Source organism: Plasmodium fragile, assembly GCF_000956335.1.
Source record: "Plasmodium fragile strain nilgiri unplaced genomic scaffold supercont1.3, whole genome shotgun sequence".
In the NCBI taxonomy this organism is placed as follows: Eukaryota; Apicomplexa; class Aconoidasida; order Haemosporida; family Plasmodiidae; genus Plasmodium; species Plasmodium fragile.
This window is the reverse complement of record NW_012192583.1, coordinates 210,326-222,070: the sequence shown is the minus strand read 5'-3', so window position 1 is coordinate 222,070 and position 11,745 is coordinate 210,326. Positions and strand designations below refer to the sequence as shown.

Sequence of the window (11,745 nt, the reverse complement as noted above, 5' to 3'; positions counted from 1 at the left end):
TGCTTCTCCGTTTGGGTCGCCTGTGCAGCTGTTCCCTCCATGAGGTGCTTCTCCGTTTGGGTCGCCTGTGCAGCTGTTCCCTCCATGAGGTGCTTCTCCGTTTGGGTCCCCCGTTCTGTTGGTGCCTCCACGGGGCGCTTCTCCGTTTGTATGGCCTGCGCAGCTGCCTGCGTTGCGTCAGACGGTTTCCCCCCGGCCGTGACCAGATCGCGCAAGAGGAGCTCCATGCTCGTTGTGAGTTTCCTGTTCTTGCTCTTCAATCGCTCCACTGTCTTCTTCAAGGATTCATTTTCTAGTTGCAACTCGGAACAGAAAATCTTGTAGTGTTGTATATGGATGTCGCTCCCCTGACTGTGATTCATTTCTAATTCGCTCAGGGAGAAATTGCTTTTGTTAAGAAGCTGCTCACAGTTGGCACTCCCCTTTATACTACTCACATTACCATTTCCATGCACATTATTGCTCTGTTCAACGCGGAACCTTTCTTCCAACTGCATGCACAACAGATGTACATTTTCAAAATCTTGTTCTAAATGATTGTACCTCTCTAGCAGTACTGCATGATTTTCATTTTTCATTTTAATACTTTCCTTGTGAGTTTGTAATTGGCTGTTCAGTTCTTGTACCCGTTGTGCTGCTTCCTCTTTAAGAGAATCATTCTCCTCCATCAAGTGTTTAATTTTTTGAACCAAAATTGAATTTTCCTCCTTGAGGTTATTTCCAGTAAGAAATTCCTCCTTAAGAGATGCAAAAGATGAAATGGTATTTTGACCATCTTGGTAGAAGCCAGTAAAGCTAGCACTGCTTTTCTTTTCTCGGGTCACTGTGACAATTCTTAAAAGGTCATTTAGTTCTTCGGTTAACTCTTTACACTTTTTCTTACACTTGCATAACTCCTCCTCGTTTTTTTTATTGTCTGCATTAATTACTTCTAACCGTTTAACAGTAGAAATGAATTCATTTCTTTCTTCGAGCAATTGCTTGATCTGATTTTCCATTTTGTGTACATGTAAAATGTAAGTCTCTTCCATTTTATTTAAATCTTCTTTCAGTTGTGATATCTGTTTATTTTGTTTATTTATATAATTATTCGCGTTGGCTAATCGCTTCGTCTGTGCATGTAACATGAGTGATGACTCTGCTTCTTTGCTCATGCACATCTCCAACTCGTTTTGTAATGAGTTCATAAAAATGACCTTTTGCCCTTTTAAATTGTTTACTGCGTTGTTTAATTCAATCATTTCACTACTCCTTAGAGCTAATTCTTGTCTCAGCTTTTTATTTTCTACCTCAAGTAGGTTTAGTGATCCTATCCCCTTGTCTTCTTCTTCTCCTCCTCCTCCTCCTCCTCCTCCTGCTCCCTGTGAACAGCTACTTGGTTCTAATAAAAATTTTTGTAGCATTTTATTATACTCTTCATTTTTCTTTCTTTCATTGTTTAAGTAACTGTTCTTAACTTGTACCTCTGACCTTAAGCGAAATATTTCCATCCTGTATGCTGCAATTTCTGTTTGTAACGAGCGATATATTTCATTTGCTTCACTAACATCGCTAGCTCGGGTGGAGCTGATTGAGGGACTCGATTTGCATGACACTCCTTGTTTGTCTGTGCTGGTTATGGTGGGAGATCTTATTATGTATGTTCCTCTTGAGTTTGTGATGGATGAAACCCTAGGGGGGGTGCGTTCTTCACCAACTGGTAACTGATTAGATGTACTTTCTTCTTTCTTTTGCGTAAACGTATGACACGGCTGTGCGTCATTTGTGTTACCGTCTTCTTCCTCTAGCGTTTCCCCCCGTAGGGCAGCAGCGTGGTGCTGTCCCTGCCCTTTAGACGCTTCATTCATTAGGAAGCCTTCGTACCCGATCAAGTGCTCCTCGTTCACTGTGGGGTGCTCCACGCACTCGGGGTCATCCCGCTGCTCTGCATGGACCTCCCCCACGCATGTCGACACTGCATCGTCATCTGCGCCCCGTTTCTGTCCTCCCCCCCAGAGTGCACCGTCGCTGTGGAGTGCCCCTCCCTCATCAGCGTCCCTCTGGAATGAAAAATCAAAGGCACTGGTGTTACGCGCGCTCATGGGGGGAGCATAATTTGCACACTTTGGTTGACCCGCTGGGTCACCTGAAGAGTCCATGAGGTAATCACCCCCAGGGGCGACCCGTTCATTGCCCTCACAGAAGGAGCTGGCGCAGGACATCCCGCAGTCAATCTCCTGGGGCCTCACAATGTCGTTGTTCAGGATGCTCTCGTAGGAAAAGTCAAAGTTGAAGCTGCCCCCGCCTTGTCTACCATTTCCTCCATCATTACCCCCACCGCTGCATAAATCCGACGGCTGCTTCGCCTCATCCATGTTGCCTCATGCTACATTTTTTTTTTTTTTTTTTTTTTTTTTCGCCTGACGTAGGGGGGAAGGAACGCACCGGTGGCTAGCCAACAAAAAAAAAAAAAAAAAAAAATAGTGATAATAAAAACGCTCGTTAGAATTCACGTGAGGAAATTAAAAAAGTGTAAAATGTACACATGGGAATATTAACAAGGGGTAGACTTTCAATCCTGTCCCCCCTTTCCTTTTCCCTTGCGTGCAAAGCCTATTGTCTTTGCTCAAGAGGGGAAATATAGGAGTGTCACTCGACTGTCTTGCTCTCCCCTGAACGTCCGGGGGGGGAATGCGGAACAGGAAAAGCAAGCAAATTGTCACTAGTCTTACATGGCCCAGCCAAAATCTCGTTACGTCAATAGAGTCGTGCAAGGAAGCAGGGGACGATGCGCGCAAAGGTGTACACGTAAGTATGCGCGCATGTGTATGTGTAATTTTTTTTTTTTTTTTTTTTCGCGATTTGCAAAATTCCGTTTTTACACAGACAAATTAAAAAAAAACCTCTCCGTGTGCAACGAGGGCAGACTTTTTGCACAGCTTAGTGACCAAGCGAATTCGGGCTCTCTCACGAGTAAAGCGGTACGCGAAAGGTGTGATAACGATGATGCTTTCGTGCAATTTAAGGAGGAGAGGAAATTTCAAGTTGAGCGGTGTGAGCAGCTGATTTGAAAATGTGTGCCATGTTTTTTTTATTTTCCAGGATTTTTTTTTTTTTTTTTTTTTTTTTTTTCTCGCTCGGGGTGGACAAGCGGGCTTCTTTACGTGGACAAGAAAGGGGATGATGATTATTTTTTAATCTGATCGTGTGTTCCTTGTTTTCCCGTTTTGTATTTGTTTCGTAAGGGCAGAATAAAGTCTCCTGAAGAAAGCACTTTCGCGCGTGGGGTTACTCATTTTTTTTTTTTTATTTTTTTTGTTCCAGGGTGGAGAGTGATCATTGCATTGGGGAGGTGGGGCACACGGAGGACTGCGCCAAGTTGTTCGCTACCCTTTTTTTACCACCTCACTTGCTGCCCTATTTTTTTTTTTGGACATCCCCCAGGGGAAGAAACGCAGAGGGCAGTGTATGCCCCCCGCAACTTTCGCCTGACCTGTTCAGGCAAAAAGGAAAAAAATTTTGCTTCGTCCCTTACAACACCCAACTGGGTCAGCAAACCACCTGTATATGTGTACAGCCCGAACCACCACCCCATTCGCCAAAAAAAAAAGAAAAAAAAAAACTTAACCTATCCGTTTAATGCTATGTATAGATTATTTTGAGTCTTTTTTTTTTTTTCCCCCTTCTTGTGAGAAAAAAGGGAAAATGGGGAATGCACACACCCTTGAAGTGTATGCTCTCACCAACGTAAGAATGTGCGTTTGCATGAAATGACTGTTTGTCCTTTCGCGCGCAATTGAGTTTTTCCATATGCTTACAAAAGATGAAGCTGGCCTTTATTTTAATTTTTTTTTTCTTTTTTAATATACACCTCTGCACACATGCGAAGGAGTTAGCATCATTAGACAGTGCGTTGTGTGGTGGGTGTGTGTGGGGTGTGTGTGGAGGGGGCGGGGAGAGTAAACCCACAAAAACGAGAGGTGGTCATCTTCCTTCTGGGGACCTGCTAATCGTTGCGCGGTGATGCAGAACTTTCCCGCTCTGCCCCTCCACTTGTGCAACCGTTAAAAGGAAGAAAAAGAACAAGAAAAAATGAAAAAAGTGAAAGATACAAAAATAATTTTCTTTTTATTTTTCATTTTCCTTTTTTTTTCTTGTTTTGTTTTTTTTTTTTTTATTTTCCCCATCATCGTGACGAGTACTGAATCGAGGGGAACAAGGAAAAATGGGCTCTGCACTTAATTCTGCACATCCTCTGATGTTACTCGCATGCCTCGTGTGTTGCTACCAGGTGTCAGAGGTGATGACTTGGCAACCCCCCAGGTGAATGCAAAGGAGGAGCGTTCATATACGGAATGTACGAAAAAAGAAAATTTCCTCTTCCTCCGCCTCTTGTTTTTTTTTTTTCCCTTTTCTGGAGGCTCGATTGCTCCTCCCACGCTGACGCTTAGTAGGCGCGTCGAATGGGTTCGACATCGTCGTGCTGCCTACGAGAATCACCCTCCCATTCATTAAAAAAAAAAAAAAAAAAAAAAAAAAGGAGCAACTCCTGGTTGGAGTGTGATACACAAACAGGCGCAACAACAGGGGCACTATGTGAGGTGTGAAAGGAAGAACACTGCAAAAGCGTGGTCCCCTCGATGACCTGCGGAAGAGAGGAGCCATGTATCACATCACCACGAAACGTCGACTTTAGCACATATGTCTTCCAAACGTTACACTTAATATTCATTCATACGACGGAGGGGTTGTGTGTGTGGTGGTGGTGGGCGCCCCATAGAAGTGCATCCTTCGGGCCCATTCCTCCGTGACGCTATTATGTGCTTTTAAAAAAAGCGCATGGGGGGCATGCATGGGGGCGAATCAGCGTTGTCATATGTGCAAACCCTCCGCCCTGCGCATGTGTTCCCTCGGCAAGAGTTTTTGCATACCTCCCCACATGCACGTTTACAGAGTGCGCCTTGGTGCGAAATTAAAAAAAAAGTCGAACGCAACTGCAGTGAGAGAGGCACTTCACCACAATGTATTACACGTCGTCGCATTCTGAGGAGGACACATGCATGTTTCTTCGTGGCCGCTTTTCCCCCAATGCCAGTCGAGCCCTTAGTCTCTGTTCTGTTGCCTCATCGTCCCATGATTAAGTGTTTTTGCTGAGTTGCGCTGTTATTTTGTTGTGGAGGTTTTCCTCAAGTCTTCAAAGTTTTTTTTTTTTTTTTTTTAATTCATTGTTGCACATGAGGTCAGCAGAGAAATTTGTAATTCTACATGTGTTATTTTAATTTTTTTTTTTTTTTTTTTTTTCCTTCAAAACTTTTCTGTGATAGTGTACACTTCCTTTTAAAGTCGCCCTTGCAAATGTGTGGGCCAACTTGTTGTAAGCATCTCTACCAAGACGATGTTCCTGTTCGAGTTCCTTCGGTGGCGTTCGCTTGCTCGCTCGAAAACTCTCCCCTTTGAGTGATATTCCTCCATCGCGTTAACAACACCATTTTGGGGTGTGCCACCTGCACATCTCCCTCTGGTTGCGGCTGCTTGTAAAAGGCAGATCCCTGTGAGGGAGCAGCAACGCGAACAGGCCTCAGGGCTTTGGGGCAGGCGAACACACCTGTCCCGGCCTTTATAAAAGGGAACAAAGCTAAAAAAGAGAAAAGGGGAAAAAAGGTTAACAAATCTTCTCCCGCTCCCCCCCACACACATCTCAACTACACAGAGGAGACCCCTACTAGCATGTGGTTGCCACACTACCTCCATTTTACCCCTTCCTGGGAAGAAAAAAAGAACCCCCGAACTTGCACCTGTGACTTCTGACATGAGGTTCTGTCCCTGGAGTGGGGCTCCCCTTTTTTTTCATTTCGTACATTCGTATCCCCCCCCCACGGTAGTGTCCCCTGCGCGTGGCGATAAAAGCAAACTTGGCTTTTCTCACCTTTGTGCAAAAATGAAAAAGGGAGAGGAACGTCCAAGGAAGCAGCTAAAGTAAATCCCGTAACTAAAGCAGTAAAGCCAAACCGATCACTCGAACCGGTAGAGCAGACACATCAAACGTACCGAGTTAAACCCCATGCAGGTGCAAACCGAGACGAAAAACAATTAACCATGAGGTGTAAAGGAAAAACATTTTTGTCTCCTGTCGCACCTACAATCACATTTTGCTTTCAATTATTTTTTATTTTATCACTTCCCCCCCCACTGCTTAATAGAGTTAAAATAAAGTATTCCTTCGAACGTCGTAACAACCCCCTAAGTATGTCCTCTTCAGAAAATCGCATTCTATTCTGTGTTAAGGCGAATGCTTAAATTTACCTGCACATGTTCATATTTTTTCCAAAGCATGCATCACGTGATGCATCCGCTTGTTCTCCATCATGTGTGTACTTAGCAACGTGCCGACTGTCTTGTGTGTTTTGTACCACCTTTCCTTTTTTCAACGAGAGCGCTTGGTAGACATGCCAACGTGTGCACCTGGGTGTGTCTTTTCTGTTTGTGCCCCCTCTAGGGTTCGTTTGTATGTTTGTCTTTACTTGCCCTATTTGTTCTCGCGCCGCCATGTTGTCATGCCGCCATGCTGTCGTGCTGTCATGCCATCGGCGCGCTGCTAATTAATCCCGAGTCTCACCTTGCAATTTTTTTTTTTTTTTTTTTTTTTTTCCCTTTTTCGCGCCATATAATTATTTTTTTTTATCCCGCTGGGACCACGCCTTCATCTACCCACCCTTTGCTCGATTCTGCAGCGAGGTCCTCCGAAGGTTTGAATTTTTTTTTCCCTAGCATTTGTCAAGTTAGCTCAGCCGAACTTCATGCCGCGTGGAAGGGCGGTGGAGTGGTTTGTCCTTCGCGCAGCGCAACAACAAGTGCGTGCTTCTCGCGCGACAGAGTTTGTCCTCCATTAGGGGCGCGTCTTGTCTTCCATAAGTGTCACCCCGCCGCGCAACCGCGCAACCACATAGCCGCATAACCACCTAGCCGCCTCTCGTGCTGATGCTGCTTCAATTTCTCCCCCCCAACTGAGCCATTCGCCCCAACATGATTACACTCCACCACATGCACATAACGTTTGCCTCTTCCAATGACGTCGCAATATTCACCCTTTTCATTTAATTTTTTTTTTTTTTTTTTTTTTTTTCTTCCTCCACCTTTTAACTTCTTCTACACCTTCCCCATCTTGAATTGTCCTTCTACGAAGGTCCCCCAGACAGGGGCTCCTCTCCGTAGCTGCCTCTTCCACTCTTCGTCCTACTGATACGTGTCTAACGGGCAGTTGCCACGACACTTCAATGCTGCCTCCCCACTGCTAACTACAGTTTCGTGTTGTGCATAATTTGACTCGACCTCTGTCGCCCCCTTTTTTCCGTCGCCTCCCCCGAGTAGCTACCCCGAACGTGTGCGTACTCGTTCGTTTGCCACCGTCCGTTTGCCACTCCCCTCCCTCCCCATCAGCAGCTGCATGTCCCCTTGGCCGACTCGAGCGAAGTGAGCAGGTCGCCCACTCGTGTAGTTCCTCTCCCATCTTCGCTCCACAGAAAAAAAATATATATACATACATATATATACATATATATATATATGTAGAACAAAAAAACAAAGCACGTCAAATGAAAAACAGGTCCACTGAAGAGGGCAAGGTTGAAGAAAATGCACCAATGTAAAGGAAGTGCCTGTACGTGTATACTCGAACAGGTGTGTCTGTCTTATGTATGCACCGTCCCCCCCTGAAGTGACGGAGTCCTGCCTTTGTCGAGTTTTTTTTTTTTTTTTTTTTTTTTTCCCCAAGCGGGTTTGCACAGGTACAAAAGGGTGTATGTTTTCTTCACACCGCTCTTTAGTTGTCCTTCCGCGTCTCTACACAATCGCCTGTTGCGATTAAGTGGCCACTCGTGTGCATATAATACCCCCACACACATACGGAAAAATGGTTGATGGGATTTTAAAATTCAACCTTATGGAAAATGGCCTGGAGGAAAGTACGAGAAGCCTTAGCGTAAGTCTGCACACAACTTCACCCCCCCCCTGCCACTCAGTACGTCTTTTGTCCATGTTAAGATTTGTGCACAGACTTATAAAAGTCATTCCATGTGATGCGGTCCACTCCATTTCTCTCTTCAACATGTCCACTCCTTATATTGTAGCGGTACTATGCCGGGACAGGGGACGCACCCAAGCTGAACAAGAACCTCTTCCTCAATTTGAATGTACCAATACCGGCTCTGAATTACATTATAGACCAGAGCAAGAATTACGTGGCCGGCCATGCCAACTACCAACGGTGGAGCCAAGAGACCTTTCGCCATTCTAAGAACCTCCTGGATATTATAATGCGCATTTCGCTCCAGCGGAAGGCACGCACGAATGAGGTGGGGGGATAAGCGGTGGCACGACGGTCGGCCAAGTGATCGCACAGACCTGCTTACGCGCCCACACGCACGCATATGCTTCTCCTCCCCCCCTGCAGGGACAGCGCACTGGAGAGAAAGCACACCCAACTGATGGTGGGAAGGAAGCGGAACAGCCAAAAGGGGAAGAGCTGACTGGGCAGGCCGCTAAACATGTAGCAGCCGCTAAACATGTAACAGCCGCTAAACATGCAGCAGCCGCTAAACAGGGGCACGCCGCGCAGAAGGGACAAAATGTAGAGGGGCTACAGTACTACCCCGGGTTTTGCATGCAGCTGGGAGCCAAAGGAAGGAGGTGTCTGTTAGAACTCATACGGAGAGTGTACAAGGAAAAAACCTCCACGTGCAAAAATATTTTGGCTCACAAATTAAAACCTCCTGAGTGTATTTCGAACCTTCCATTTTTCAACATTCATATGTTGTGGAAACTCTCATATGAATTTGGTGTTTTTGAAGAGGCGCTAAAGATTCATAAGACATATGGACAGAGCAGCGGGACCTTCACTCAGCTTCTAAATGGGACCTACTCCATGCAGAATTCCTCCACCTGTGAGAGTGGAGATGGAACGATTGAACAAAGACAGTTGAGTGAAGAGAAAAGTGGAGCCAATGGATCAAGTAGAAGTGGTGAATCGTATAATGAGGACAGCAACAATGGAGAGAGGGGGAAAGCGGGACGGAAAAGGAAACGACAGGAGTGCACACAGGGAGAGGCGAAATATAACTTCAATACAGAAAACGCACAAAAATTCGAGGGAGCCCCCCTGAAGCAGGGTACGAAGAAGACAGCGCAGATCTGTGCGAGGGGGGAGGTGACGGACGGGAGAAGGATCCCCATCGAGTCCGCTACATGGACCAACTGGAGAAGCGGTTCAGAAGTGCAAGCGACCCAGTGTGTCCATCGTCAATTCGAATCGTCTGCTTGCCCCACGGAAGGGAGAAGCAAACAAAGGATAGAGGCACAGGGGACTGCCCCCCCAAAGGGCACGACAGATGGACCCCCTAACAGATGCACTTTACCGAGTAGAAGAATTACAAGCGGGGCGAACCCAAGAGGGGAAGAAGGAAAAAGGGAAAGCATAATCACTTCTAATAACGCTTCTAATAACGCTCGTAATAACGCTTCTAATAACGGTCGTAATTGCGCTACTAATAACGCTCGTAATAAGAGGGGTGATACCCACGTGGAGAAAGCTCTGCCCAATTTGATTTTCAATGACAAGTGTGAGTCGTGCAGGATGAACAGGGCGTATAGCAGACGCAGCCTCCTAAAGGAAAGCCACAATGAAAAAAAAGAAGCAACAGCAGGGCAGCAAGAGGAGGAACAGGAAGAAGAGGACAGGGAGCCAATAAAGACGTACGAAATAACAAACAACTTGAAGGTAGACTCCGTGGAGGAATTGCTCTCCAACTTTGTTCATATCAGCAATGCAATAATTCTTCATCTTAAAAAAAATAAAGGCACCTCTTCCCCCAAGGCACAATACAATTTGCTCAGTGACCACTGCCTCTTGTTGATCCCGATAAAGCAACAGAAGAGGAGAAAGCGGGCAAGGAGAAATGCACACGAAGGGAACGAGCCAAGTGCGCAACGGACAGTTCACCAGCAGGATGGTCGGGGGGTAGAACAAATGAAAAACGATCGAGTCTTCTACGAGGTGGGTGTGTCTCATAGTGAGAGAGGCAGCTCCACAACACATAGACTCTCGGAACACACAAATGAAAAGAGCAGCGCGACTCAGTTGGGTAATTTTGCCTCGCCGAACAGCTCCATGAAGGAGAGTGTGCCACGGGGACAATGCAAAACGGGCCAATGGGGGGGACGCCAACAATGCTGTTCACCCACATGGGCCAAGAGGAAGAAGCTGACAAACGACATAGTAAGTGGGATGACGAGCGGGGTGACCCCCGTGAGGCTACCAACAAACACGCCCTTCGAGTCACCCGGGGGAGGAATACAGAAAGTTGCCCCCGTCAACGGAAGTGCAAGAACGGACCACATCCCTACTTGCCCACACAACGGTTCATCTGCAAACTGGGGGGGAAGCTGCGCCACCCACATGAGTGATATGAGGAAAACGACACACAAGAGGAAAAACCCAAATGATTCAACGCAGGGAACAAAGCGAAAATGACCACACCATCAGGTTAACCATTTCGTATAACAAATTATAAAACAAGTGCGTCATGGTTAAGAAGTACAACAATATTTATTTAGCTGCAAAAAGAAATTATGACCAATGAAAAAAAAAAAAAAACGCTCGTAAAGCTGTCTGGAAAAAAAAAAAAAATTATCACTTTAAAAGTGCACAAAGTGAGTAACAACATACACGACAGAGATGAGGAGACGGAGGAGGACCTCATTAATTTTTTTTTACGACATATGGAGGTGAAAACAGGGGAAGAACTATCACAAGTCCCCCTTGCGTGAGGCGTCTCCCATGGGATGCTTAGGAAAAAGCTAAAGTAAACACCCCATGAACTGCGCAGATAGTAGTGCTTTGAGCCAACTGGGCTATGCTAGGGGACGAACTGTTGCGCATCGCACGGGTGTGTGGGGAGCTCAAGTAGGACGCATGCGTAATACTGCTTGTCATTGTGGTGGTGATTGTAACTGCGATTGGCAGTGTGGTCTATATTTTGATCGGCACTAAAATCGAGCGCGCACGACGCACACACACACCGTTAAGCGCATAAAACAACAAAAAAAAAAACCTGTTAATCTCTTTTAAAACAATACACGTAACAGGAGGCCTGGTGGCTTCTCCGAGGAGGGGAGCCTTCACGTGTTGTGGGAGTTATATGCCCTTTTACGCTCTCTGGGCAAAAGAAATTAGTGGCGTTATGTCGCATTATAGTAAAAGGGTTTTATGTATACACTTAGCAACACACAGGTACATAAATGCACACACGTCTTCGTGGACACACTTGCGTAAAATGGCTGTTCTTTTTTTTTTCTCTCTCTTCTTTATTATTCTTTTTTTTTTCTTCCGCTTTACGTCTTTGAAGTAGCACGCATGGTCAGTCTAGTTGCAGACACCACGGACTACTCAGCTTATCCGTTGCACGTGCATTGAAAATGGGTACACGTGTATAACACGTACACATTACGAGGTACACTGAGTGGCCATCGAAACGGGTGATGTTTCCTGTCCCCATGGCGCAGGCCAAGTGTTAAAAAAAAAAAAAAAAAAAAGAGGAGGCACACGACGCAGCTCACGTCCACCGTGCTGCACACACGCCGTGCATCAGGGAAAAGATACTTAAAATGCGAAACGCGCGGCAACAGATTAGTGCGCGGAACTTTTCTCCGGTACGGACCACCTACAAGGAATGGGCAAAGGGGCACAAAAAGTGTAGCAGTGAAAAAGTGAAA

General features: G+C 45.9%; 2 protein-coding genes across 2 annotated transcripts in view; one reads left to right on the top strand and one right to left on the bottom strand.

Moving 5' to 3' along the window:
* Positions 1–2,354, bottom strand: part of AK88_00368 (uncharacterized protein) — a gene marked incomplete at both ends in the record, with an annotated part of 6,815 nt that extends 4,461 nt beyond the window's left edge. The window contains one exon of the mRNA XM_012478019.1: positions 132–2,354. Within this exon, the coding sequence (XP_012333442.1) occupies positions 132–2,354 (2,223 nt within the window). The remainder of the gene's footprint in view (positions 1–131) is intronic.
* Positions 2,355–7,888: 5,534 nt separating this feature from the next.
* AK88_00367 (uncharacterized protein) lies at positions 7,889–10,504 on the top strand (the record flags this gene model as incomplete). Its single annotated transcript, XM_012478018.1, has 3 exons — positions 7,889–7,957; positions 8,106–8,330; positions 8,429–10,504. The coding sequence occupies 3 exons, from the start codon at positions 7,889–7,891 to the stop codon at positions 10,502–10,504; spliced, it is 2,370 nt and encodes a 789-aa protein (XP_012333441.1).
* Between the last annotated feature and the right edge of the window lie 1,241 nt (positions 10,505–11,745).